The sequence below is a fragment of the Peromyscus californicus genome, unplaced genomic scaffold (genome assembly GCF_007827085.1).
Source record: "Peromyscus californicus insignis strain IS unplaced genomic scaffold, ASM782708v3 Scaffold_20__1_contigs__length_68692818, whole genome shotgun sequence".
Taxonomy (NCBI): domain Eukaryota; kingdom Metazoa; phylum Chordata; class Mammalia; order Rodentia; family Cricetidae; genus Peromyscus; species Peromyscus californicus.
In genome coordinates, this window is record NW_026294503.1 from 48,819,860 (window position 1) to 48,847,196 (window position 27,337).

At 51.8% G+C, this 27,337-nt stretch overlaps 1 protein-coding gene across 2 annotated transcripts; it reads right to left on the bottom strand.

The window, feature by feature from the left end:
• Positions 1 to 3,934: 3,934 nt before the first annotated feature.
• Positions 3,935 to 14,810, bottom strand: Pnpla5 (patatin like phospholipase domain containing 5). Of its 2 annotated transcripts, XM_052748510.1 has the most exons (9): positions 14,526 to 14,809; positions 13,992 to 14,224; positions 12,205 to 12,270; positions 11,755 to 11,964; positions 10,683 to 10,743; positions 9,666 to 9,851; positions 7,795 to 7,921; positions 5,817 to 5,933; positions 3,935 to 5,204 (listed from the first exon to the last, which is right to left on the bottom strand). In XM_052748510.1, the coding sequence occupies exons 1-9, from the start codon at positions 14,716 to 14,718 to the stop codon at positions 5,102 to 5,104; spliced, it is 1,296 nt and encodes a 431-aa protein (XP_052604470.1). In that variant the 5' UTR covers positions 14,719 to 14,809; the 3' UTR covers positions 3,935 to 5,101. The 2 variants fall into 2 exon arrangements, with proteins under 2 accessions (XP_052604470.1, XP_052604471.1); XM_052748511.1 differs by lacking the exon at positions 12,205 to 12,270 and having other exon boundaries at positions 14,526 to 14,810.
• Positions 14,811 to 27,337: the final 12,527 nt, after the last annotated feature.

Genomic DNA, 27,337 nt, shown 5'->3' on the forward strand with positions numbered 1-27,337 from the left:
CCAGAACCCCAGTTGGTCAAGGTGAAGAGACCTCACACGGGCATCAGAGAGTAGGGGCATGGCAGTGACCCCAGCTCATAGAGACAGAGAATGTCCTCCTGGAACCACCTAACCCCAAAAGGGACAGCCCCTCCCTGATGTAAAGGATGAAGTCTGTGTCTGGGAGACGTGAGAATCAGCAAGTAAGTGAGGCTGGTTCAACCCTGGGACTGCCAGCGGGTGGAGAACCTCTTGCTCAAGCCGTCTGCCCTCCTGGTCCCCTCAGCCCTGCCCTGTCCCTGGCTCACACCTCTTGAAGCTTCAGGAAAGCTGGGACTCTTTTTTCTTTTAGATGTTTTCATTGTGTAGCCCAGGATACCCTGGAACCTTAGAATCCCCCTGCCTCTGCCCCGTCAGTGCTGCACCAGGTCTTCATTCACTACTTCATCCCCTGTCCTGATCCAAACTCCTTGGTGATCAGCGTAGAGAGAAGGCTTGCTGCTCCTGCAGAGGACCCAAGTTCAATTCCCATCATCCATATCAGGGGTCTCACAACCACTTATAATTCTAGTTCTGGGGATTGGCTGCCATCTTCTGGCCTCTGTGGGCACCTGCATACAAGTGGTGCACATAGATTCACACAGACACACATAATAAAAATAAAGAAATCTTCAAACACCTTGGTGATACAGCCTTGCCACCGCCTGCCTGTGGCCCCCAACGTGCCCTCCATCCTTCCTCCCACAGCTGTGACCATTCTGTGACAAGGGCTCCATTCTCTTTGCCAGGCCTCTGCACCTGCTGCTCCCTTCAGGGCCTTGTAGAAGTCCTGGCCTCTTGTCAGATCTCAGCTCAACATCAGCCTTCTTGGAGCAGCCTCCTGAGAGTTTGGTCCCTGTGGCTCTCCACTTGACTTCACATCCTCCCTCACTATGTTCTCTTCTGAGCACCCCTGGGGAGGGCTCATGGCATCATTTCCCATCTGTGTTCCATCTGAGAGCCAAATGAATGAATGAATGAATAATGGTGAATAAATAGATGCATGATAGATGAATGATCGATGTATGTAAAAATCAATGAATTAATGAATGAGTAACACATCATCTCTTCCGTCCACTATTTACTACCTAATCTCTTCTCTTGATGGCACCTCCATTTCTCTACAGACCCATCTCTACTCAGGCTGAGTGACCCCTACAGTCTGGCCAAGGGCATAGTGTAGGTTCTTCAGGGACAGGAAAAACAGAGACCCCAAGGAGAGGCCAGAGGAGATCTGGTATGTGTGGTACCTAGAAACCTTCCCAAGGAACCAGGCTATAGTGACAGCAGGCTCCATCCACAACAGAAGCATCTATGATCAGGATTCCCCCCCCCAAAATGGATCCCCAGCTGGCTACCTTCCCTCTGCACCTGTCACAGGGGTCAACTCTTCAGGTAAGTGCAGACCATAGAAAGGAGGTGGGTGTAGCTAGAGTTTTCCTGCCTGGCCCACAGTCAGGACAAATCTCTCTCACCTGCCAGTCCCACAGCCACTCAGACCCAACCTAGTAAACACACAGAGACACTTATATTGCTTACAAACTGCATGGCCATGGAAGGCTTCTTGCTAACTGTTCTTATATCTTAAATTAACCCATTTCTATTAATCTGTAAGTTGTGACGTGGATCGTGGCTTCCTGGTGTCTTAACATCTCCTGGCAGCAGCTGGCAGCGTCTCCTCTGTCCCAGCCTTCCTGTTCCCAGCCTTCTCCTCTCTGCTAGACCCGCCTATACTTCCTGCCTGGCTACTGGCCAATCGGTGTTTTATTTATCAATCAATCATCCACAGCAGGTGGGAGAGCCCTGTCAGAGCAATCACTACCATGATCTAGACCTTAGGGCACCAGTTCCAATCCTGCCTAGTGTTCTCTGCACAGTGTGGAACACACCTCTGCTGGACATCTGTGCCTTCTGCATCCCCCCACATGGAGATCCAGTACTGAGATGTGTCTTAGCTTGTTCTGTCTTTTCTCCCCTAACAAAATGGACAGGAAGAGGGCAGTGGCCTGGGCACAGAACAACCTGGAGATATCCAGAGAGGCCCTGGGATTACATCCCCCTCCAGGAAGCCACCTGCTGTAGCTGGAAGTTTCTCTGGTCCCACCCAGCCCCGCAGTCCCGCAGCCACTTATAAAATAGTCACTCAGAGGCTTATGTTAATTACAAACTGTATGGCCAATGGCTTAAGTTTCTTGCTAGCTAGCTCTATTATCTTAAATGAACCCATTTCTATTAACCTATGTATTGCCACGTGGCCATGGTGGTTGGCTGGCATGTAGCTCCTTGGGCGGCAGGCTGGCATCTCCTCTGCCTCTGCCTCTCTTCTTCCTCTACCTCTCTTGGATTTCCTGCCTGACTATAACCTGACTCGCCATAGGCCAGAGCAACTTCTTTATTAACCAATCATAGCAACACATATTCACAGCATACAGGAAGATATCCCAGAGCACTTCCCCTTTTCTGTCTAATCAAAAAGGAAGGTTTTAACTTTAACATAGTAAAATTACATATAATAGAACAGTAGTCAAGCAAGAATTACAGTTACAATATCTGGTCTATTTTTATTTGGTAAAATCAAAGAAAATATTCTATTTTACAAATATCCTATATTTGTAAGTCTAAAGTTTCATATCTAATTTATCTTTTATCATAACCAAGGAAAATTACAATTATAACTATCTAGTTTTCAACTACATCAAAGACCCCAGAAGGATATAATGTTACCTAAGTAAACAGGAAGTGCATTGTATGCAAGTTCCAAATTCTAGATATACCCCCCACAAAAAAAAGCTAAACAAAGGAAATTAGATTCAGGGTTCTTGTTTGAAAAAAAGAGGATATAGATATGATAAGATAAAAGGTAGATTATTGAATCTACTCTGAAAAGAAAAAAGAGAGGATATAGATATGATAAGATTTAAAAAAAGTAGATTATTGAGGACTGGAGAGATGGCTCAGAGGTTAAGAGCACTGCCTGTTCTTCCAGAGGTCCTGAGTTCAATTCCCAGCAACCACATGGTGGCTCACAACCATCTATAATGAGATCTGGTGCCCTCTTCTGGTGTGCAGGCATGCATGCAGATAGAACACTGTATACATAAATAAATAAACCTTTTTTAAAAAGTAGATTATTGAATCTACTTTTTAAAAGGCAACTACTAGTTTTAAATATTTTACATTGGATTGGATTTTTTATATTGTATACAAATTATGTATATTGATACAAATATGAGATTGATTTTGTTAGAAAATACTGTACATATATTCCTAATCTTGTTCAAGGTATTGTACCTATGCAGCTCATTTAACAATGTAATGCAAATTGCTAGTCCTTGAAAGTTATTATTACCAACTAATTAGGTTATAAGAAATGCAAGTTAATAGTCATTACAATCAAACTTGTAGTCATATTAGGTATGTTTTCAAGGTCAAACAGAAATATATTTTAGATAAACAGATCATCTTCAAACACTTCAGAGATCTACAGAATATGGCATTTAAGATGTTTTAATAACATAGGTTATTTTTTAATGACAATGAGACATGTCTGCTCCTGGCAGCACCAGTCTACTTCAGAGAAGATGATGGGCATTGAAGAAACTCCTTATGGAGTTTACTTTCTTTGTGGTAAAAGTTAGCCAGTGGGCAAGAAAGTGCCCTTGCCTCAACTGCTGACAGTATGCTGTCCAAAATGGACAAGCAGGACACAAAAGAAAGGACTGCCGAACCTTGCCAAGACAAGGTAGGAAGGCCCTTCAGAAAATCCTGCTTCAGGTGGGCAGTGGTGGCTCATGCCTTTAATCCCAGCACTCGGGAGGCAGAGCCAGGCAGATCTCTGTGAGTTCAAAGCCAGCCTGGGTTACAGAGTGATTTCCAGGAAAGGCTCCAAAGCTACACAGAGAAACCCTGTCAAAAAAAAAAAAAAAAAAGCAAGAAAATCCTGCTTCATAGATGAGTCTGTCAGATATGCTAGGCCTGTAGGCCAAAGATGGATGCCCCAATGTTGCAGAGAAATCTTGGGTACCTGTCCAGGCAGCCTGCTGTTTCTGTCATTTCTCACATTTTTTAGAAGTTACTTGTTTGCACTTCCTGCTTACTCAGTTAATATTATTTCCTTCTCGGGTCTCTGAGGGAGTTGAAGATTACATAGTTATAGTTTTCCTTGTTACTAACTGAGGAAGTGTAAAATGTATAAGATTGAAAGACATCAAAAGATATTTTTGGTTGGTAATACAAGTTAGGATAAAAAGTGAATTAGGTACAACATTTTGGACTCACCAAGATAGGATAAATAATGGAGTTTTTTGTCTGACTCTGTCAAATGTTAATGGACTATATATTGTTGATATATTTGTTGCCTCTATATATTGTATATAGTTATTGTACTGATTGTATATAGTTTTTCTTATATTAGTTATAACCTTTTTTATTTTAGACAAAAAAGGGGAAATGTGGTGATATATTGTGTACTCCAATAAAGCTTGCCTGGGGATCAGAGAACAAAATCAGCCACTAAATTAGACATAGAGGTCAGGCAGTGGTGGCACACACCTTTAATCCTATCTCTCGGGAGGCAGAGATCATCTGGAGCTCTGTGAGTTCTAGGCCACACTGGGAACAGAGCCAGACATGGTGGCACACACCTTTAATCCCAGCACTTGAGATCTCATGCCTTTGCTTGGGAAGCACACACTCCTTTAATCCCAGGAAGTGATGTCTGGGCATAGAAAGGTATATAAGGTGTGAGGAAACAGGAACTCACTTTCTTGACTGAGGATTTGATAGAGGTAAGAACTTGTGGCTGGCCTGTTCTGCTTCTCTGATCTTTCAGCTTTCACCACAATATCTGGCTCTGGGTTTTTTGTTATAAGACCTTTTAAGAGTCGTGTTACAACCTGCCCACCTAAGAAGCACAGAGCCTGGCATGGGCAAGAGGCCAGGTGTTTTTGCCAATAACTCAGCAACCTCGCTGAGCTGGGAGTTGGGCTCAGAGCTCCTGGGGGATGAGCCACAGCCATGGGCAGGCATGAGCACACAGGATGAGGCAAGGACAGGGTTCCAGAGGTTCACATGTTTGGTTGGCCTAGCCCAGTGCACGGCTAGCAAGCCTGAGATTCAAGGCCCGGTTCTCAGAAGCAGCTGTCCTCAGCTGGCGGGGACCAGAGTCTGCGCTGGTGACAGATGGGCTGCAGAGGGAGAAGGAAGCATGTGTGAGTTAAGGCTTGGAGTTTGGTGAAGGGAAGATGCACCACAGGGGGCAGCCCTTACAGGAGGCAGGCTACTTTGTCCCCAGCCCTCTGAGGAAGGTCTCAAGCCCTCAGCAGGACCAATATCAGAACTCCATGATGGCTTTTCCTAAGAGGACAGGGACAGGGAGGGATGGGGTCACTAGGTCTCCTGCAGCAGGGAAGCAGTTAGAAGATGGGCCAGCAGGCCCTAGCCACATGGAGCCAGCCTTGAGGCTTCGGGTGGGAATCTATGCCAACCACAGAGCTGTGATAAAGATCCCCAGCAGAATGCCTAGACTGAGCAGTGTGACTGGCTAAAAGACCCCAGACATGGGGTAGCACACACAGCAATGAACACACAGACATGTCTCCCCAGGTGGATGGACAGAAGGACATGGGATGCACGCTGGTCACTAGATATTAGGTGCTGGACACTAGATGGATGCTGTGTGGTAGGTGCTAGGTTCTGAGTTCTGTGAATTGGGTGCTGGGTACTGAGTGCTGGGTAGTGAATGTGGGCCACATGCTTATGTCCTGACAAACACTCCAGCCCTTCTCCCCCAGCCTCACCTGACCAGCCTGAGCAGCTGTGACTTTGCCATGGAGTAGACCTCACGGGTTGTACTCTTCAGGAGGCCCTGCATCCAGCACAGGTCAGCTGGCATTTCAGGCAGCCACAGCAGCAGTCTGTGAAAGGGACAGTGTCAGCTTGCCAGGGTGCCCGGGGATAGTCCCAGAGTAGGGGTGGTCCCTACATTCCAGGAAACGGCTGGAGAGAGGGGAAAGGGACAGTGCCTAAACTGGGTGAGAAGATCTCAGGATGGCCCTATGGGTCACATCGATGGCAGGATGTCCAGAAGTGGACTTTGAACTTTGGGGAGGGGTGGACCTTGGTGTCAACCTCCACAGAGTTCCAGTGAGAAGCCTGGGGTAGAAAGGGGAGGGTGTCATGTGATGCTAGCTTGGCAGCTACTCTGCTATGCAGCCTGGAGAGTCAGAAAAAAAAAAAAACCTCTCTGGGCCTCAGCTTTCCTCTCCTGTCAAATGGGGACCATCTGCCTATAGCTTACCCTCCCTATCTCCACCCATCCTTCCTCCTGGCCCGTATCATTCATCCACGTTCCCTTCAGAGGCCAGTGCCTTTGAACATGGTGTATTCTGGGCTGACTCCGGCAGGCTCACACTATAGAAATGGCTAGATTTCTACATTTTCGTTTCAGCTCATGGTTTCAGTAAACAGCTCTGCGTGGGGTGAGTGTGTCAGGAGGAAGGTCTCTCCCACCGGTACTGACCCATCACTAACTCGAGACTCCTGGGGCTCCCCATCATAGACTTTCTAAAGAAAAGCCATTTTAGAAACACCGCCCTAGGGTCTGGTGTTGGAGCACAGCGCTGGAGTCCCACGCCGAGGAAACCTTGGGTTCAGAACCACTCTGGATTGCATAGCAAGATCCAATCTCAAAGAAAAAACCTCCCATCTCCCTATAGCGCCTCTCTGTCTAGACGAAGCTCATTCACCTGACCGCAGACCCCGTCCGTGTGTCTGTCCCCGGCCACTCTCCAGCCCCATCTCATACAGACACCAGCTTTCACTCCAGCCACACCTCCCCTTTGGGTTCCTTGAATGTGCCTGACTCCCTTCTGCCCCAGGACCTTTCCACATGATATCCTGTCCACCCGGAAGGCCTTGCCTTCCTCTTTGCCTGATGGACTGTATGTCGCCCATCCTTAAGACTGTAGCTCAAGCCAGGCGGTGGTGGCGCATGCCTGTAATGCCAGCACTTGGGAGGCAGAGGCAGGTGGATCTCTGTGAGTTCAAGGCCAGCCTGGTCTACAGAGCTAGTCCAGGACAGGCTCCAAAGCTACAGAGAAACCGTGTCTCGAACTCCCCCCCCCTCAAAAAAAAAAAAAAGACTGTAGCTCAGACGCCATCACCTGCCTTCTCTGGACAAACAGTTCTGAGTATGGGCCAGGCTAGCTGGTGTGGCTCCCTCCTAGAAGTTAAAACGCACAGGGGCACGTGTGATGGTTGTAAGCTGTGTGCTCCACCAGGCCAGGAGAAAGGTTGGGGGCAGCCTGCCTCTCCTGCCTCTAAGCTAACACCTGGTCCCTGGTCAGCCCTCAGCAGCTGATGAGTGAACCGATGAAGCAAGGCTGAATGCTCGGCACGAGGACTCAGCTGCAGCCAGACTGACCTCCTTCAGGTCCTCGTTTTTGGAAAATGTGCCATGACCCAGAGAGGTCAAGAAAGCTGGCCTAGACCACACAGCCAATCTGAGACAGACCAGCTGGGAGAGTTGCCAGGGGCAGCACGTAGTCACCCGAGGCTCTGACCATGGGGCAAAGGCAAATAAACAGTGTCAGAAAACAGTCTAGGCACTAGCCAAGATTCTGGGTAGCCAGCCACACCACCTCCCTACCAGTCAGTCCTCTTTGGCAAACCCTACTCTGCAATGGGCCAGCCCACAGCAGGTAGTGTGGGAAAGGCAGATGCCTGCCAGCTCTATCTCCAGCCGCCCTCACCAGCCCTCGGCCCAGGTCACCTCACCTCCTGCTCCGGAAGTAGACATACTCAAAAGGCAGCGTGCAGGGCAGTAGCAGGTAGGTCAGTGCCCTCCCTGGCACCGAGCACTGGAATCGAGCCCAGAAGTCTCGCTGGCAAGCCTTTCTCAGTGCTAAAAGACAAGGAGAGGCCCATAGCCCCTTGGTACTCTCAGGCTGTCGAGCTGCCTCCCCTAGTCAGCCTGGGGTCACCCTGGAACCACCAAGCGCTAGGGTCCCAAGAGATGCAGACAGTATCCACCCTCAGCATCTCCACACTGATGGAACCATCGCCGCCAGCAGGGGTCGCCATGTACACACCCTCTCAACCCACTGAGACCCCCCCACCACCACCACCACAGAGGAGGAGAGGAAGAAGGTTCAGAGTGCCTAGTGAGAGTCTCCTCCAGGAAGAAGCAGAGCCCAGCCAGCCTTGAGGCCTGCCAGGCTCCTGTCCTGAGCTCTACCCTCCTCTCTTCCTACCAGAAGTCTGTCGTGGTGCCTTGGATAAACAACCATCCCTAGGCCTTTCTCACAGTAACAGCTTCAGAGCAGCTGTGAGCACGGCATTCATGTGGCCAGCTCCAACCCCCTTGTTCACCAGGCTAAGCAGGGTGGGAGGGACTGGTCAGGGAAAGAGGCAGAAGGCCACTCCAGACTGCTGGGAGCTCAGACTGCAGCTCGGGTTTGAGCAACAAGGTCTAAGGTTTGCAGCCAAGGGGATGACACCCAACTCCTTCTATCCCCTAGTCACAGGAAATGGGTCCCCAGCAGAACATTCTCAAAGGCAGTGAGTGGGAACCCAGGGTGTCTAAGCATTAGAATTACTCTCCCAGTCCCTATCCCAGCCAGCTGCTGTGCACAGGGGCGATAGCCACACCCCACTGATTCCAGATTCAGAAGCTGGACCTAGGGCTCAGTGCAGACTAAATCCTTCAGGAGACAAGTTAATGTTCTGTCTTTATCTCTTGCTTCCTACGTGTCCCCATTGTCTCTTCTTGGGCCTTCACTATCACCTCAACCTCTTTGGCCTCTGCCCTCCCCACTAGCTTCGCAGCACCTCCAGGGCTCCCCAGTTGTGGCTTGAATAAGAATGATCCCCAGAGGGTCATCTATTTGAATACTTGCTCCTTGTTTGGTGGAACTGTTTGGGAAGGATGAGAGGTGTGGCCTTGTTGGAGGAGGTGCGTCACTGGGGGTAAGCTTGAGATTTCAAAAGTTTCACACCAGGCCCATTGTGCTCTGTGTCTCCTACATGCAATTTGAGATGTGAGCACTTAGCTATCTCTGCCAGCATCATGGAACTGGAAGACCAATTAAACACTCTCTTTTATAAGTTGCCTTGGTCATGGCATTTTGTCACAGCAACATACAAGTAACCAAGACACCAGCTCTCTCCTCCCGCCTATCCAGTCCACCCCAAGTTCACGTCTGCTGTGTCACCCGACCACTATGCTGTAACCCCAGAGATGGACCAGCTCAGCCTCTCCAGCCCCAGGGCCTTTGCACATGTGATGTCCTCAGCCCAAACTCTCATCCTTCCATCTCTGACTGGCAGCCCCTGTTTGAAGTGTCTCTGGGATGTCACGTACCACACGTGCCTGTGATTGTCTCTAGGTACCTCACTGTGGCCTGGGCATAGACCTGGCTTTCCCAGGCACAGACAGACCTGGGCTCAATACCTCAACGGCAGACAGGAAGACCAGCTGAGTTCCTTCTCTTCTCAGAGTCTCAGTTTCCCCACCAGTGAAATAGTGCCAGGTTGTAATCAGGAGTAAAGGGTACAGAAAAAGTGTGCCCCAGCCACACTTGACGTTTAGTAGGGGCTTAGGAGATGTGAGCATTCAGGCAGGTGAGTGGTGTGAGAAAGGGCAGTACCAGCCTCCAGCTCCGGCGACAGCAGCTCGAAGTCGGCCACATCCTTGACCAGCACATTGGGGATGTCCCACCTGATAGTCAGGGTAAGCTTCTGGTCCTGGTCGTAGTCAGCACTCCTGGGCCCCTCCATGAGGGCTGGAGGCTCCTTCGATACCAGTGACCACAGCACTGGCTCCTTGGTGAGTCCTGGAGTGAGAGGGAGAAGATCTGACAGTTGGTGCAGTGGCAGCCTCCAGGAGAAATGGTGTCTAACTAGCCACACGTCTCGGTGCTCAAACCACCTCCAGGACTCAGGCTGCAGGATGGACCCCAGTGGGGCCCTGCCCTGCTGTCTAGCCTGCTCTAGAGCCCCAGAGGCGTAGCTCTGTTTTCAAACTATGTCCTACTCTCACCTGCCAGCCCTGTGAGCCTCAGCCCCTCTGCCTCAGTTTCCCTCTGTAAAGGAAACTTGAGGGCTGCTGCAGTGAGAGTTAAATGCAGTATTCTCCAGCTCTGGCCTGGAATGAGGTGCTGTAGGTTGGGGTGGAGTGCAGGGATTGAGGGTGGGTCTGGAGCCCATAGTCTGGGTTCGTCTTTCAACCTTGTCTTACAGGGTGACAGCTTCCCAGCCCTAGGGACCATGCACCTCCTGCCAGTCGACAACCCCTTAGAGTATAGCTCTCCTCCATCATCTGCCTCTGTCTTCCCCTCACAACCAGGCACTCTACAGCTTGTCCCAACCCAGCTCAGCTGTCGCCTCCAGGAAGCTCTTCCCTGCTTGCTCTCCCCATCCCAGGCCAAGAAGAAATCTTTCCCTGCCCCATCTCATTACAAAAAGAGCCTCTGCCACCCACAGCCCATCTCTATCACTCTGCCTCGGTCTTTGGAGGGTCCAGAATGGGACCCAGAAGACTCCTTTCAGTCTCTCTAGTGTGGTTTGGCCACCCACAGAGCAGGCAGGCACTGAGGTCCTAGGGTTCAAACACGGGAAAGGCGAAGTCTACCTGACACCATCCATTACTGCCCTCTGTCACCTACCCCGTCTCTCCAGGAACCTCAGAGCATCCAGATAACCTTGTCTGCAGTAGTCAGCCACCACCTGGGACACACAGAGCAGAAGAGGACAGAACTTGGGCTTCTCTAGTGACAAGCCATGGGCTGAAGACATGTCAGCACATCCCCAGCCCAGCCTGCTGCCCCAGTGACCCCCCCTCCTGCAGAGTTCAGGAACCCCAGAGACCCAGGACAGCTCAGGGAGACCCAGAGTGTGCACACGGCACAGATCTGCTCCCGACGTCCCCTTTTATCAGCCAGCTCACTCCTTATCAGGCACCTGCCTCCCTCTGAGGTCCTCCCTCTAGTAGACAGAGTGACAAAGCCTGAGTCGGGGTCACTGGGCTCTCCACCGGCTCACCACAAGCCCAGGGCAGCCCCTTTCCCTTCCCCTCCACAGAAGATGTGGCATGGAGTGAAAGTGGAACACCAAGGACAACTCTATGGAGTCATCTCTCGGCTTCCACCTATTGAGGTTGGTTCCTGGAATCAAACTCAGTCACCGGGCTTGCCTGGCAGATGCCTTTATCTGCTGAGTCATCTCGCTCTGCGTGTGTGTGTGTGTGTGTGTGTGTGTGTGTGTGTGTGTGTGTGTGTGTGTGTGTTTGTGTGTGCGCGTACACGCACGCGCGCGTGCTCAGCAATTAAAAACACTGGCTGCTCCTGAGGAGGAGAAGAGTTCAAATCCCAGCATCCATGCTGAGTGGCTCACAACTGCCTGTAACTCCAGTTCTCCAGTTCCATGGGTCCAGTGTCTTCTTCTGGCCTCTGTGGGTACTGCATTCATGCACACACACACACACACACACACACACACACACACACACACACACACACACACGCATGCACACATAAATAGAAATAATAAATCTAGAAAAAGAAATGGAAATAACCTCCTCTGCTCACAGAGTACAGGCCACAGCTGGACTCTAGCCCTCACCCAGGAAGAGGCAGAAGAGGCAGAGCCCATCTGAGCTCAGGTTTCTGCTCCAGGGCTTGTGTGAAACTGAAGCTGAGGGGAGGGGTCATGGGGCAAGGACTATGCAGGGTGACCTACCTCAGGCTTCGGGGGGAACAGGGATATGAACCCCTGAAAGAAGTTCTTGGTAGAGATCTGGAAACTGGCATTGAAGGCGGTCAGCTCATACAGACTGCCTGAATTGCTCTGGGGACAGATGTCCGCCGTTCCGTAGAAGGGAGAGACGGTGATGGTGGTGGGGGAATCGGAGAAGGGCAGGTTGTTACTCAGAGCTCCATCGATGTAGCGCTGCAAGGCAGAGAGGCAGTAGGCCACACCGTCTTCCTCACACCCTCACCATTGACTGGTGTCCATATCCCCCTCCAGCCTAGGTGCTGAGCCTCTTTAGGTGGAGCTTGGCACACAGTAGGTGCTCACGGGAGGGAGGTGGTGTCCTCGATCTTAACTCCACCTCTGGACAAACTCTTGTTCCAGCTGCTGGGAGCTCAGAGTGGGATGCACACAGGGGCCCTTCCCGAACACGCTCACCTCTCCTCTGAAGGCCGGAGGGATTGTCCCGCAATACAAAGGGAAATACAAGGAACAGATCAGAGCCTGGAAGACAAGACCATCATCCTCACTCGGTGTCCCACACCTGCTCTCGTGCACGTAGCTGCGTGCTCAAATGAAGAACACAGGAACACAGGCCTCCTTGACATCACCTTCCTCTCTCTGCAGAGGGCACTCCAGTTACCTGGAGACTACAGGTGGGATGCCCCCTAATATATAAACTAAGGCACCAGTACCAACCCTGGGTCTGGCAGGAAGGTGCCACCAATAACCTCTGTGTATCTCCCAAAGAATGTTCTCAGAGCTGATCCAAACAGATGCTCCTCTGAGGAGGACTGCCAGGCTCTCCCTCCCCACAAGAGATACCATCTCCCAATAAAAGCCCTGACAAGTCCTGCTGGGGCGGCGGGAGTGGAGAGGATGCTTCGTTTATAGATTGATCCGGTGAACCCCCCCGGTGCTGGTCTCGCTGTAATGGGGCTGTGCACGCTGTCCTGTGTCATAGGATGCTTAGCATTATCCCTTGTGTCACCTGTTAGATGCCAGCAGCATGCAGAGTGTGACAGTCGAGGATAGTTCCAGCATGGTCAACTATGCTGGGGGGCAGGGCGGGGTGGGACCGTGCAAGTATTGCAAACCTAGGGTTCCAAGTTCACAGAACACAGCCCCTCACCCGACAACCCTGAAAGACCTTCATTCCTCCGACTCTCTCGGAGAAGCAGATGCAGTCCCGGTTCTGAGGGTTTGGAATATGAGTGAGCCCATCCTTCCCACAGATGGATGCAGTTGATGACAGCTGAGATTCAATGAGTACCTTGAATGTACTGTCCAGGGGAGCACATTGGGACAGGGTCTGAAGTCCCTCCCTGGGCATCAGCCCACAGCAAGTGACACCCCTCAGGCACACTGAGAACCACACACCTGTGTTCCAACAGCTGCTGGCTCAGGTTGTCCCAGTGTCCGGTACAGGGCACCAAGATGAGGCTGGGTATATGTGGACCTCAGGGGCAGACAGAGACCAATATAGGAAGGATGGCCAGAGCTGCACGGAAGGACGCCGGGACTCTTCCCACTGGACTGAGGTCCTCCCAGCATGGAGACCCATCTCCCTTCAGAGCTTTTTCCCTATGGCCCTGCTCAGCTTTCCTGATCCGTCAAGCCAGCGCCTGTCAGATCAGAACAGACTCCATTCCTTCCCTGCCTTGGTCTCCTGATTGAGTTTCACATAGGCTCTTTCCTAACCCCTTCCTATGAGGTGTGCTTATTGGATACAAGTGTGGAGAAGGCAAGGGTTCTCATCTGCGGCCCCTCCCTGACAAATATCACAGCATACAATAGTGCCCACACATGATAGATGCCCAGTAAATGTTTGCTCTGGCAACCAGAAAGCATTTGGATGGGGGTGGATGGGGCGGGGAGGACATCTCCGGAATGAGCAACCCTAGATGACCCAACTATGGAAGTTGACCACCCCTGAGCCTGCCCCAGGGACACCTCAGGTTCCTCTCCAACCCATCTGCTAGAGAGCCTTGGACTCAGACCAGTCCTGGATACAGTCTAGCTCCTGCTGCATCCCCCAACACACACACACACACACACACACACACACACACACACACACACACACACACACACACACTGAGAGAGAGAGAGAGAGAGAGAGAGAGAGAGAGAGAGAGAGAGAGAGAGAGAGAGTCACCCACAGAAACCCCTGGGCTCACTCTGTTATTTGATGGGCCTCAGGTCATCACCCAGCATCAGCTCACCTGGATGAGTTCATCCCTAGTGGCAAAATCAGTCACTATGCAGTTCTTCCCATCAGGCCATCGGGTCATGGAGATGCCCAGCCTCTGGGAGGCCAGGATGTGGCAATTGTCTGGTAGGGTGTCCTGCAGCTGTTTCCTGATTTGCTCAATGGGGCCATAGGCCGGGTGGAAGATGCCCAGGCTCAGACGCTCCACATGCTTCACCATGCCCAAGAGATTGGAGCAGCTGTAGTCTGCAGGGTGGTGAAGGCTAAGGTCTCAGCACCTGGAACCACCGAGGGCCGCCCACACCCGCCAAAAGCCTACCTTCCTCAGGGATGCCTGAGAGTCAGAACATAAAATCTCCCGTCCTGGATATTAGTGACCTTAGGGACAGTATCTTAAATCTGAAGCCAGGACCCCATCTTTAGAGATAGAAGTGACCACAGTCCTCAGATTCAGAGGCTGGGTGTAAAGCCCTGGGGATGGGGGAGGGCATGTTGCTAGGTTCAGCTCCCTGAGGGGTCCCTGGACCTCGAGACCTCCCCCAAGCACCTGTCGACATGCCGCAGACGATAGTCATGGCGTTGAGTGCGCCTGCGGAGGAGCCATAGAAGCAACTCGCGCCCTGGAGGATGCGCGGCGCGCGCTGGCGCAGACACTGGGTGGCGCCCACGTGGTAGAGGCCCAAGAAACCAGAGCCTGCGAAGGACAAGCTCCAGCCGCCCTCTGCCTCCAGGAAGTGCATAGTATGGCTCTTGGAACCCCCAACTGCAGACACCACAGCCTGGATGTAGCGCAGGAGCTGGAAGGACCGCTCGCCGGTGCCAATGGACTGGGACCAGACAGGGATGGGGATGGAGCTCTGGGGTGGTGCAGCAGGGTGGCCCCGCCCTAGGCTGAGTCAGTTGTGGCTCTAGCAAGTGAGGGAGGGACTGGGGTGCACAGTTTCGCCCAGAATCATTACAAGCTACAAGCACCCTGGCCAGGCCCGCACGCCCACCCTGTTCCACCCTATTGCAGTAGCCTAACCTCAGGGTGTCTGCATTTCGAAAGACGAAATGGAGGCACAATCAGGAAGAGCCAAGCCTGACCCGCAGGGCCTAACTTGTGAGGCCAGGGGTCAGGGGCCAGCAAGACACGTGGGAGGCTGTAGGCCTGGGACCCGGGCTCAGCAGGGAAAGGTTGCCATAGAACAATGCGTCCAGATGCGCCAACTCCCCTCACTGCAGTCACCCAGAAGTCGCCCAGCAGGGACCAGGCTCACAAGTGCACATGTCTGAACAAGTGAGGTGAGGTGCTTACACAGCCAAGTCATCACATGGAAATCAGGCCAGGCATGCCAATGGGCGCAGGGGGCGGGGGTGGGGGGGAGGCGGGGGTGGGGGGATGAAGCATACACCAGGATGTCAAGAAGAGGAAGGCAGCAGCAGAGTGCGGGGTGGTGAGCAAAGAGGACCCCAATACAGAAATGGGATGAGTGGAACCCAGTGGGACCCACACTGGGCACCGGAGGACCTTACAAGTAGCCAATAAGGACAGATTGCACCACACCGCAGGCTGCCTGGTGCAAACATTTCCCCAAACTGGCTCTGAACTCCAGCTAGGTGGCTCATCCTGTAAACGTGTTGCCAGCCCCGACCATCCGAGTTTCCACCCCCAGGATCCAAACACAGAGGGAGAGTGCTGACTCCTGTTGGTTGTCCTGTGAGCTCCACACATGCCACACGCACCCACCCACCTCCCTACACACACACACACACACACACACACACACACACACACACACAAACAAATGTAATTTAAATGTAAACAGCACTCTGTGATGTAAAAAGAATATAAGTCACAGGTGAAATGTCCTAGAGGGCGTGCCTCTGGGGAGTCCCGGGCCATGGAAGAAGGGAATCGACCTCAACTGTATCCAGGGGCTGAGAGCAGGCTGGTGGTCCGCAGCAGGGCTAGGCAGGGTCTCCCTGCACCATCCCCACTAAAGCAGCCGGGGACCGGCAGCAGGCCTTCAGGACTCACAGAACTCCCCTTCAGGGGAAGGAGCCTCTGGGGGCGTGTTTCCAGATCCAGTGAGAGTCTGAGGATCAGGTGAGACTGGAGGGCAAAGGTCAAGGACACACCTTTGCAACTGTACACGGTCGGTCGCTGGTGACAGTGCCTGCCAACAGCCTGAAGAGGTCCCTTCCGGCTGAGGGACTCCACTCAGGTAAAGCCAGGTCCTGATTTTACCACAAAAAGTTTCAGGGCCAGACAGAACGAAGTAAACTTGGTGAGTTTAGTACATGTTGTATGTGGTGCATGTTTTGTTTTTTCTTTTTCTTTTCTTTTTTTTTTTTTTTTTTGGAGCTGAGGATCGAACCCAGGGCCTTGTGCTTGCTAGGCAAGCTCTCTACCACTGAGCTAAATCCCCAACCCCGAGTTTAGTACATGTTGAGACAGTCATGGAAGAAGAGGACAGTGTACACACAAAGCAGGAGGGTGCTTTTCCTAGACATTTACGTGTGCGTGTGCGTGTGCGTGTGCGTGTGCGTGTGCGCGTGCGCGTGCGCGTGTGCGTGTGCGTGTGCGTGTGCGTGTGCGTGTGCGTGTGCGTGTGTGTGTGTGTGTGTGTGTGTGTGTGTGTGTAGAGAGAGAAGGGGTGGGGCTGGGGATGTAGCTCAGTGGTGGAATGATCGCCCAGCATGCACCAGGCCCTGGGCTCAATCCCCATCCCTGAGGGATGGGGAAGGGGAGCCTTGATGGGAAAGATGAGGAAAGGGAAAAGAAAGGAAAGGAAAGAAAGGGGGGAGAAAGGAGAGGGCGGTGTTGAAATCATGAAGGACAGAGATTCAAATGACTAGAGAGCTAGGAGAGGTGGCGGCTGAGCACAGCCCAGATGGCCCTCCACTCTGGTCTGGTGACACCTCAGACGGACCCTCATAGATGAAAACCACCCTCAGCAGAAGTGCCGTTGCATCACCCAACTGACCAAACCTTGGTGATGGCATCTCCATTACATATCTAATGGAGGAGGCGCTAGAAATGACACCGTTGGGACGGTCAGAGAATGCACATCTGAACTGGGGTCACACCACGGTGCGGTGACAATGGTCCATCTGTGGGCTCCATCCGAGTGCTGTGACGTGGTTACGTAAGGAGCACTTTCTCAGGCCGGCGTGGTGGAGCCCTCCTGTAAACCTGACCCTTGCGAGGCTGAAGCAGGAAGATTGCCATGTGCTCCAAGGCCATGTTGAGTACCAGACAAGTCTGTGCTGGCACAGCAAGACCTGTGTCTCAAATGAACACAGACGCACGCCTTGTTCCTGACAGATGGTCTGTAGTGTTCGTGAGTGTTAAACTGACATCCAAGGCCCATTAGGGGAGAATGCAATCCACCTCTGGCCTGGATAGAGACTTAACAGTCTAAGCTACCCAAAACATGAGTTAATCCATTTGGGTCAATCAATCACCTACCTGGCTGAGGGATTCCCTCTCCCATCCCTGGAAAGCAGATTCACCTAACACTATGTTGGAGAGATTGGAGGAATAATTATTCCTTTAATGAGAAAATATATTTCCCTTCCCAGAATCCTTGTTTTTGTGTGCTACCTAGGAAGCCACCATGAGGTTCTGTGGGGTTCGATTATTTCCTTTTCTTCTTTCTTTCTCTTTCTTTTGGGCGCAGACAGAGTGTAACTATACTTTCTCTGGTATTTTGGGCTTTTTCACGCTTTCTGCGAAGTCACTTCCCTTTTGCCATGGAGCTACTTGCCCCAGCTCCGTGCCTAACTCACAAGCAGGTAGCTTTTCTCTTTGTCTTCCTCCTCCAGGCAGCCACTGAGATGTACAGCTTGCCTGCCCTGGGGTTTTACTTTTAAATTCTAATAAAATTCTCCTCATGATCCCTTTTGGCTCTCTGATAGTCTTTGAATGAGCCTCAGAACCCTGAGAGAGGACTCTCATTTCCCCAATAACATGTGGCAGCCGACATGAGACTACCCCAAATTTCTAGTCATAAGAGCAGAGGCTGAACATTCCCATGCTTGTCTCAAAGGGCTCACTGTGCTCCCAGCTCTGTCCCTGTGTCTCCATCTAGGGAGCTTTGGGGGTAGAAAAAACAGGAAAGCCTATGGCAAGGTCTGTGACACTGACCATGGTCAGCTCCCTGACCCTCTGGGCTCCAGATCCCCTCCGTATGGGTTAGGCCGCTGAACCACAGCTTTCCACACACCATGGCCCTGAGGTGCCATGTGTCAACAGCCATCATCCTTCCACCCATGGAGGAAATCCTGGGTGGCCCACAGCTGCCGTGGCTCCCAGGACATTACTGGGAAAGCTAGGTAAGGAAATTACACTCAAGGCAAGCAAGCAAAACGTGTGTACACAAAACACTCCCTCTGCCGACAGAGGGGACTCCTGTAGGGCAGACACTGTCCCAGGGCCTCCCCCCACATGTCCAGGGTCCGGCACAGAGCCTGGTGCACAGTAGGTGTCTATGAAGGACCTGAGTCCAAGAAGGCATGGAGTTAGCTATAAAGTCACCAAGGAAAACTGGAGCTGATCTCGGTGGCCATCTCCTGATGTTCCTTTGATTGAACATGCTGGAAGCTGCAGCTAGGCTGTTCGCACTGTATCAGAAACTGAGGCATGGGGTTGGAGGGTGGAGAGATGCCTCAGGGGTCAAGACACTGATGTTCTTGCAGAGGACCTGGGTTTTGTCTCCAGCACCCACAGGGTGGTTCACAAAGTATATGTGACTCCAGTTCCAGGAAGTCCAACACCCTCTTCTGGCCCCCAAGAATACCAGGCATGTATGTGTTGCACAGACTGTGGAGACCCACAAAGGTTTCCTAGGGAGATCTGAGCTTGCTTTGCCCAGGAGGACTGCATTAGAGGATTGCTTGACCACGTGTGTGGTTACCATGTGTTTGGAAGGGTCTGCACTTGGCTGTGCTAGGGGGAGGTCTTTTGCTCCACCCCTTGGCATTCCTATAAAAGGCCCTTTAGAAGATATAGGAGGGGCCAATGGATAATGATCCAGGCCCTCCTGAGGCTATCCTGTATTAATGTTTCTCTCCCCTCTATCATTCTATCTAGTATCGCTTATCCCTCTCTCCTCAAGAGTACCCCGTCATTAAATGTGGGAGCCAGTCTCCCAGCTGGGCCCCCACAACAGGCAAACATGCAGAAGAGACACCCAGGTATATAAAATATTTTTTTTTTAAAGAAAAGAAACTGAGACACAAGGCATTCTCCCACACCTGTGCACTAGTCAAGGAACCTCAAACTTCATTTTTTTTGTTTTGTTTTTCCAGACAGGATTTTTCTATACAACAACCCCAGCTGTTCTGGAACTCTCTTTGTAGAGCAGGCTGGCCTTGAACTCACAGAGCTCCCCAAATGATGGGATTAAAGGTGCGCACCACCACGCCCAGTCCTTGACTTCATTCTAACATCTGCATATGGCTGTGAACTCCTCATCAGACATTTTATAGAGGGTTGGGGGAATAAAGACCCTAAAAAGCAACTAAGTCCACCATGTTGTGGAAGGAAAAAAATGATCACCTTACCTAATGAATATGCTACCCATTTTATGAATGCTTCTAATACCCACCCCCCCCTTATCTGTCACCTCCAAATGTCTTAATCCGAACCCTGATCTCACCTACAGCAACATCAACTTCACTGGACTCCCTCACGCCCAGGTGGAAGTCCCTGCCACCAGCCTTTGCCGAATTCACTGAGGCTTCTCCCCATCCCCTTCCTCCAGCTAGCTCCTGACTCCTTCTTTCTCGGGTGCCCAGCCTGTCACCTCTCACCCAGCAGCTGCTGCCACCTCCAGCTGTCTCTGGGTCATCCCGTTCCCGCTTTCAGCAAGATGGCGCTGGCCCCAGTTTCACAAACTCGCCCGCCTCCTCCTCACGTTGCCACACTGCAGAGGGAGAACCTGAAAACCCAGCCCTCTTCAAAGGCTAACGGTCGTGTCTCAGTGGTTCTGGACCCTTCTACCTACCGACCTACATCACTGACAGCCAGCAACAGGCCTTCCAAACAGAAGCAGAAATACAGAGCAAAGAACAGCTCAGGCCCCACAGGGAATGGATCAGCAAATCGGGACCAGCTCCGGGACTGACAGACAGTCACTGGCAGCTAGGGAAGAGCCCCGCACCAGCCAGATGGGGTGGCAGGTACCCCAGAGTGCTACAGAGCTGTGAAATGCTACCTCAGGTAGGTTTGGGGATTTGCTATTTATTTTATTTTGGGGTTTTTGTTGTTGTTGTTTTGTTGTTGTTGTTTGGTTCGTTGGTTTGGCTTTTTGGTCTTACTATAGAGCCCTGGCTGACCCGGAACTCTCGTTAATCCTCCTGCCTCAGCCTCCTGAGTATTGGGATTACAGGTGTGTGCCACTGTTTCCAGCTTAGCCATTGTTTCCATACACAGGGTACTCAGGATGCAAACTGGGAGAAACTCTTGTACTTCTGGGGGTGGGGGAAAGTCCTTCCCTTCTGAGCCCCTTACATTAGCATGGGTCCTTCGAGGGTCCTTCAGGAGTCTGCCTGCCCCCCAGGCCCTCGAGATTTCACGGGGCCTAGCTTTGGAGACTGCTCCCAGCCAGCATGCTCTACACACTGTGAAGCTGGGTGCCCTCAACTCTGTGTTTGTGACAAAGCTGTCTGTGTGCCTTCCAACACCAATCCTTTCTAGATGGTGATATGGGGACTTCGACTGATCCACATGCCTCAGTTTACTCTTGCGGTGACGGGTCACAGGCTGCCTCCTCCATAGACAGATGCTGAAGATGAGCAAGTTCGTACAGCCCAGATGTTGGAATAGCCCAGCACAGGTGACCCTGCGTTCATCAAGCTCAGCCCCATTGTTCTGATGACATGAGCAGGTCACCGGAAGGGTGAGATGTGCCCCTGTAGGAAGTGAGGCCATGGGAGTGGGTGTGAACCAGTCATTTTCAGAGGAGAGGACAGAGGGTCTGCCTCCCTGGGTGCTCTCACCTTTCACCTGACCCAAGGTCAGCACACGTGTGAGCCATGTAGGACAAGTCAGCCCAGTTTTATTGGCACAGGGTGAGTGTTTATAAGGCTTAGTGGCTCCTGCATCTGGGCCATGTCCTTGTATCAGGAACTGGGCAGGATTGACTCACCTGGGTAGCCCGCCCCCTCAGCTGCAGGTGACAACTGGAAACTTAGCTTTAGGGACTAGCCCGCCATCACCTACTCCCCTGAGTGTGCCTGTGCCTGGAGTCAGGAAGACCCCCATCTGAACCCCAGAGAGCAGTCAGCTGTGGCTGGGGAAATGTCCTTGTGGAACAGATGTGACCATGAGAGCCTCCCTCCAGGTATGGACTCCAGGGACAGCTTCCACACATCCTCAGCACCTGCATCTCAGCCTGCAGCTGGCAGGGCCTCTGAGTCCGATGAGGTACATACAGCTCACACTGATGTCTAAAGCTACCTCCACACAGAAGCCCCACCCTCAGGGATAGCCCCAGTGAGGGCCTTCACCTCCTTCTTTACGCCGCTCGGCTTCTGCTGATATAGAGTCTCAGCGGCCACCAAGCTTGACTGAGCTCATGTCTCATGGGGAGGTCCAGACACCTGACACCTCATCCTTTCCCACACCAGATCCTCTGTCTTTGACTTGGGTGACCTTTTCTTCTTTTAGAAAAGCCAGACTAGCCGGGCGGTAGTGGCACACATGTTTAATCCCAGCACTTGGGAGGCAGAGGCAGGCAGATCTCTGAGTTAGAGGCCAGTCTGGGCTACAGAGTGAGTTCCAGGACAGCCAAGGCTACACAGAGAAACCCTGTCCAAAAAAAAAAAAAAAAAAAAAAAGCCAGAATAATTGAATTGGAGACCAGACCCATAGAAATAGAATTCAGGGCTTGGGCCAGGGTTGAGCTCAGTGATGGACTGTTTAACACAAACAGAAGATCTAGAAAATACAAGGAGAAAAATATTTTATTATTTCTTACATTGATTTCAAGTTGAAATGAGAACTTTTTAATAATACATTTTAATCTCATTGAGTACAGGTGCGGTTGTGCAACCCCACAGTCCCTGTACTCAGGAAGCTGAAGCAGGAGGATGGCTTGTATACATGTGAGCATGTACTCTACCCACCCCCAAAGTACATAGGGAGAATTCAAACCTTGTATGTATGTTTTAAATTACTTAGCCATATTAAAAAGCTAAAGGAGCTGGGCGGTGGTGGCGCACGCCTTTAATCCCAGCACTCGGGAGGCAGAGCCAGGCGGATCTCTGTGAGTTTGAGGCCAGCCTGGGCTACCAAGTGAGTTCCAGGAAAGGCGCAAAGCTCCACAGAGAAACCCTGTCTCGAAAAACCAAAAAAAAAAAAAAAAAAAAAAAAAAAAAAAAAAGCTAAAGGAAATTTAAAAATAAAAAATAGAAAACTAGCCGAGCAGTGGTGGAGCACACCTTTAATCCCAGCACTCAGGAGGCAGAGGCAGGCGGATCTCTGTGAGTTTGAGGCCAGCCTGGTCTACAGAGTGAGTTCCAGGACAGCAGGGTGTACATAGAGAAACTCTGTCTCGAAAAAATAAAAAAAAAAAAAAAACAGGGAACTGTGGATAAATAGGACTCAATTCAGTGAACCTGGGAGACAGAAACCTATCCATCACTGCTTTGATGACTATTCATAACCAGTCAAGGATGTCAGCTGTCCCCACAGCAGCCCAGGAGGGAGGGGAGGGAAGGTGTGAAGGTCTGAAACAGCTCCTGGCAGAGGCCTTGGGGGGCTAAAGGCCTCTACGTGAACACTGTTCTCCAGGAGTTCCTGGGAAATATGGTGCTATTCACAGGGAGGGAGGACAAGCATCCGTAATTCAAGAAGGACAAACGGAGGGGCGGTGTGTATGTGCTGTTTCCCAGGGTCGCATGTGAGGTGAGACAGTATGTGGGACTGCAGAGGTGGAGGCTGAGTGGCCGAGATCAGGACGGGGAAAGGTCGCACCAGGGCATCTGGGATAGCTGCCAGCAGCAGGGCAAAAGGCACACTGCTACCTTTGCGGGTGAGCTCTAGAGATACCAGGTGCCAGAGCTAGGAGCTGGCATCAGCTTACCAAAACGAGGACAAAGAATGTCCTTTGGGCAGGGCCAGAATGCCCTAGAGGGCTCAGGTCAGCCTCAAGTTGGCAGACAGGGTACTGAGCCAGAGATACTGCTGAGATCACCTGAGGATGGCATGGGAGGTGCCCACGGCACAGGTGCCCTGAAGCCCCAAGGCACACAGCCCTGAGGCTATCACAGAAGCAACTATTGGGCGGGTGAGGGGTCTGTGACCTTGGAAATGCAAACCTCAGAAATCCCAATGTCCAAATGGCTCCCCTGAGCAAATCGGATGGATGTGACCTGTGCTCATCATCAGCCCACGCTCAAGGGAGGGCAGGCCCTGAGACAGCTAGCCTGGCTCCCACAGCCTGAGCCATGCCTCATACCCATTCCAGGACCTCGGCACCCACCCCACCCACATCCGCGTCTAGAATGTCTCCTGTTACCTTGAACTTAGGCCAGGAATGCAGGCAGCCAGCTCCAGACACTGCCAGCCCTGGGTTCCTCCAAATACCAGGGTAAAGGCTGGTAGGCCATCAAGTCACCGTGCCCAGGACAGCTGCCTCTTCAGATCACACTCGCCTCGGGAGGCTCAGAACTCAGCTTGCCCCGTCTTTCCTTTCCAACGGCCCCTACCTTACTCCCACAGGCATCTGGAGTCTGCTGGCCCCTCGGAAGAACGTGAGCCCAGAAAGGCACCCTGACAAAGACTATGCTCCATCCTCCATGTGGAAGGGAGACAAACTTCTTATCCCCACAGTTGGGGTGGGTGCTGAGCCCTCCGCAGACCTGTTGTTGTTCAGGACTGGGCAGCCAGGCTCTGTGCCCCTGTAGGGTAAAGGGGTGCCCAGGGAACCCGGACGGCCAAAGGACAGAGTGCCTACGGGATGGGAGGTGCCGTGCTCACAATGACCAGGGGAGAACCTCTCAAGCCACAACATGGACAGGTGACCCAGAGAGCAAGCCAAGAGGACCCCAGGGGACAGAAAGGAGCAGCTGAGGAGTAAGAGCAGGGACTGAGGACGATGGTCTCCTCATCTTCAGCCTGGCAAGGATTTGTCACCTGCCTGCCAACCCAGACATCTGAGAGAAGGCCTGCAGCTGGCTGGACTGGATTCTTGAATCTTTCCTTATTCTCACTCTCTCACTCTCTCTTCTCTCTCTGTCTCTCTCTGTCTTTCTCTGTCTCTCTGTCTCTCTTTCTCTCTGTGTGTATGTAGGTGTCTCTCTCTTTGTCTCTCTCTCTGCCTCTGTCTCTGTTTCTCTGTTTCTCTCTGAGTGTGTGTCTCTCTGTCTCTCTGTCTCTCTCTGTCTCTGTGTATGTGTGTGTGTCTGTGTGTGTCTCTCTCTCTGTGTCTCTGTCTCTCTGAGTGTGTGTCTTTGTCTGTCTGTCTGTCTGTCTGTCTCTCTCTCTCTCTGTGTGTGTGTGTGTGTGTGTGTGTGTGTGTGTGTGTGTGTGTGTGTGTGTGTAAGACAAACCTCAGGGATCCCAAACTGACCTCAAATGCCCTACATATCCACGGCTGGCCTCGTACTTCTGGTCCTGCCTCCACCTCCCACTGCTGGGATTATACGTATATAGGTATATGCCGCCTCAGCCACTTTCCCTTCTCAGTCTGAGTTCACCTCCCACTCAGGTATCCAGGAGCCCAAACTCCACTCCCTAAGCTATGTTGTCTCCACCCTTCTCTGGCACACCAACCAACCTAACACCCATATCATCCTATTTTCTGTAGTGGGTAGCCATTCCAGCTTTGGTCTGGAAGTTCTAACCCCCATTGAAGACCCGAGATCTGGATGGGCCATCTCTCTCTCTTTCTGTTCCTGGACCCTGGACGGTGGAGATTGACCGAGCAGAGAGCGGCGATGACCAGCTCCAGTGCCACGTACAGCGCGTCCTGCGTCTCCAGCTGCATGGCCGGGCCAGCCGGGCCCAGGGCTTCGTCCACCGGGGCTGCACGGGTCGCAGGATAGCCGCTAAGGCCGCCGCCAGGCATGGCCACAGCGCCTAGACCGCGCGTCCAGAGCCGGGTCTTCAGGGTCCTCCCTTGGCCCCGCCGTGTAGGCGTGACAGTTACCGAAGCCTCAATGGGGGTTGGAACTTCCAGATCAAAGCTGGAATGACTACCCACTACATTTTCTCTTCCCAAGAACCTTTCTATAGTTACTAATTCTCCCCCACAAAACATCCAGGACAACACAGTATGGTTTTAAATACAGTGAATTCTCGGACTCCAAGTTCACAGAGGCAGGTGCCAAACTGAGCCCGGCTTTTGACTCCTCTGTGACCTTCAGCAAGCTGGATCCCTGTCCCCTGGGCTCAGTGCAAGTTCTCAGGAAGCCAGCATCCTATGGCTCCTGCCTCTCTGGTTATATAGATACCCCACTTAAGGGCTATTTCTGGAGGCAGTACCCAGCCAGGAATTCTGAGCCAGTGGTCTGGCACTGCCCATCGATCTTCATTTGAGGCAGCTCTTTGTGGCCTGTGCAGAGTGGCCTGGTGCCTGGCATATGCCCTGATCACTGGGTCAGCTTGAACTCTGTCCCGCTAGAAAGCATGACTGGTCCTCCTCCACTTACCCATGGGGACAGTCCCAGCTCCCCATTCAATAGCAGCGATTTACAACCATCGAGGATCCTGCAGCCCCATTCACAGTGTTCATCTGGTTCCCACAGCAGACATGAGCCATATCCTTTACCCATCCTCGTTCCTTAACTGGTGGCCGTGATTTTTTTTTTTTTCTGAGACAGGGTTTCACTGTGTAGCTTTGCGCCTTTCCTGGAACTTATTTGGTAGTCCAGGCTGGCCTTGAACTCACAGAGATCCGCCTGCCTCTGCCTCCCAAGTGCTGGGATTAAAGGCGTGCGCCACCACTGCCCGGCAGTGGCCATGATCTTAATGCTGGTGTAGCCTCCGGTTCCCCTGGAGCCCTCTACAGTGTCTTTAGAGGGAGCCAATTTCCTTCATCACTAATGATCCCAGATCACTTTACAATGACATATGATTGATAGGGCTGGAGGCCTCTGAATAGTTCAATGGGAAGAGTGCTTGCCAAGCATGCACAGAGCCCTGGGTTCGATCCCCAGCACCCAATAAACCAGGTACAGTAACTGACAACTGTAGTGCCAGCATGCTGGAGGTGAAGGCAAGAGGATCAGAAGTTCAAAGTCATATTCAGATGCATTGTAGGCTGGAGGCCTCTAAAAATTATTAGATGGTGTGCCTTTGTTTGGGGGCCCACATCACAGAACTGATCATGCTAGTTCATTCCAGCACACTCTATTCCTGATTTAGAGCTGGATGTGGTGGTGTATGCCTGTGACCCAAGATAGAGTACCTAAAGTTTGGAGACAGTCTGGACCACACGGCAAGACTCTGTCTCAAAAGCAAACAAATGGCCGGGTGGCGGTGGCGCGCGCCTTTAATCCCAGCACTCGGGAGGCAGAGGCAGGCGGATCTCTGTGAGTTCAAGGCCAGCCTGGTCTACAGAGCAAGATCCAGGACAGGCACCAAAACTACACAGAGAAACCCTGTCTCGGGAAAAAAAAAAAAAAAAAGGCAAATGAATGAAAAAGCATCAGTGTTTCAAATAACATGATGGCACACACCAGCCACAAGGGAGGGTGAGGCAGGAGGATCATTTGGGCCCAGGAGCTGGAGGCAACTGGTGAGATATTAGCTCCTAAAAAGAACAAAAGGGCTGGGTGTGGTGACGCATGTCAGTGATCCCAGATTTAGAAGGCCGAGGCAGGATTGCCATGATTGTGAGGCCAGCCTGGGCTACATAACCAGACTCTGTCTCAAACAAAAAGAAAGGAATAAAGAAAGAAAGGAAGGGAAGGAAAGGAAAGAGGGGCTGGAGAGATGACTCAGCGGTTCAAAGCACTGGCTGTTCTTCCAGAGGACCCGGGTTCAATTCCTAGCACCCACGTGGCAGCTCATAATGATCTGTAACTTCTGTTCCAGGGGGTTCAATGTTCTTTTCTGGCCTTCGAGGGCATTGCATGCACCTGGGCACAGATGTACACGAAGGCAACACACCTCTATACATAAAATAAAATGAAAATAATTAAAAGGACAGAGGGAAGGAAGGAAGAAGGGAAGAGATAATGAATTTCAGGTACCTGATAGGGCAGGATGCTCAGATGTCATTGTCTCCTTCCTGCTGAGCCCCACACAATGAACTCAAGTATCCAACCCCCCACTGCAGCGCTAGAAATGCAGACATTCTGGGCATCACTTGCCAAGCTTGGTCTCACTTTACACATCCAGAAACTGAACCCAGCAAGGGTACC

Coding starts and splice junctions, on each gene's coding strand:
- Pnpla5 (XM_052748510.1), bottom strand. CDS start 14,718: ATGCACTTCCTGGAGGCAGAGGGCGGCTGGAGCTTGTCCTTCGCAGGC. Junction 10,744..11,754: donor TGTTCCCCCCGAAGCCTGAG/GTAGGTCACCCT, acceptor TGTGTGTCCCAG/GTGGTGGCTGACTACTGCAG. Junction 9,852..10,682: donor GAGGTTCCTGGAGAGACGGG/GTAGGTGACAGA, acceptor CTCTCACTCCAG/GACTCACCAAGGAGCCAGTG.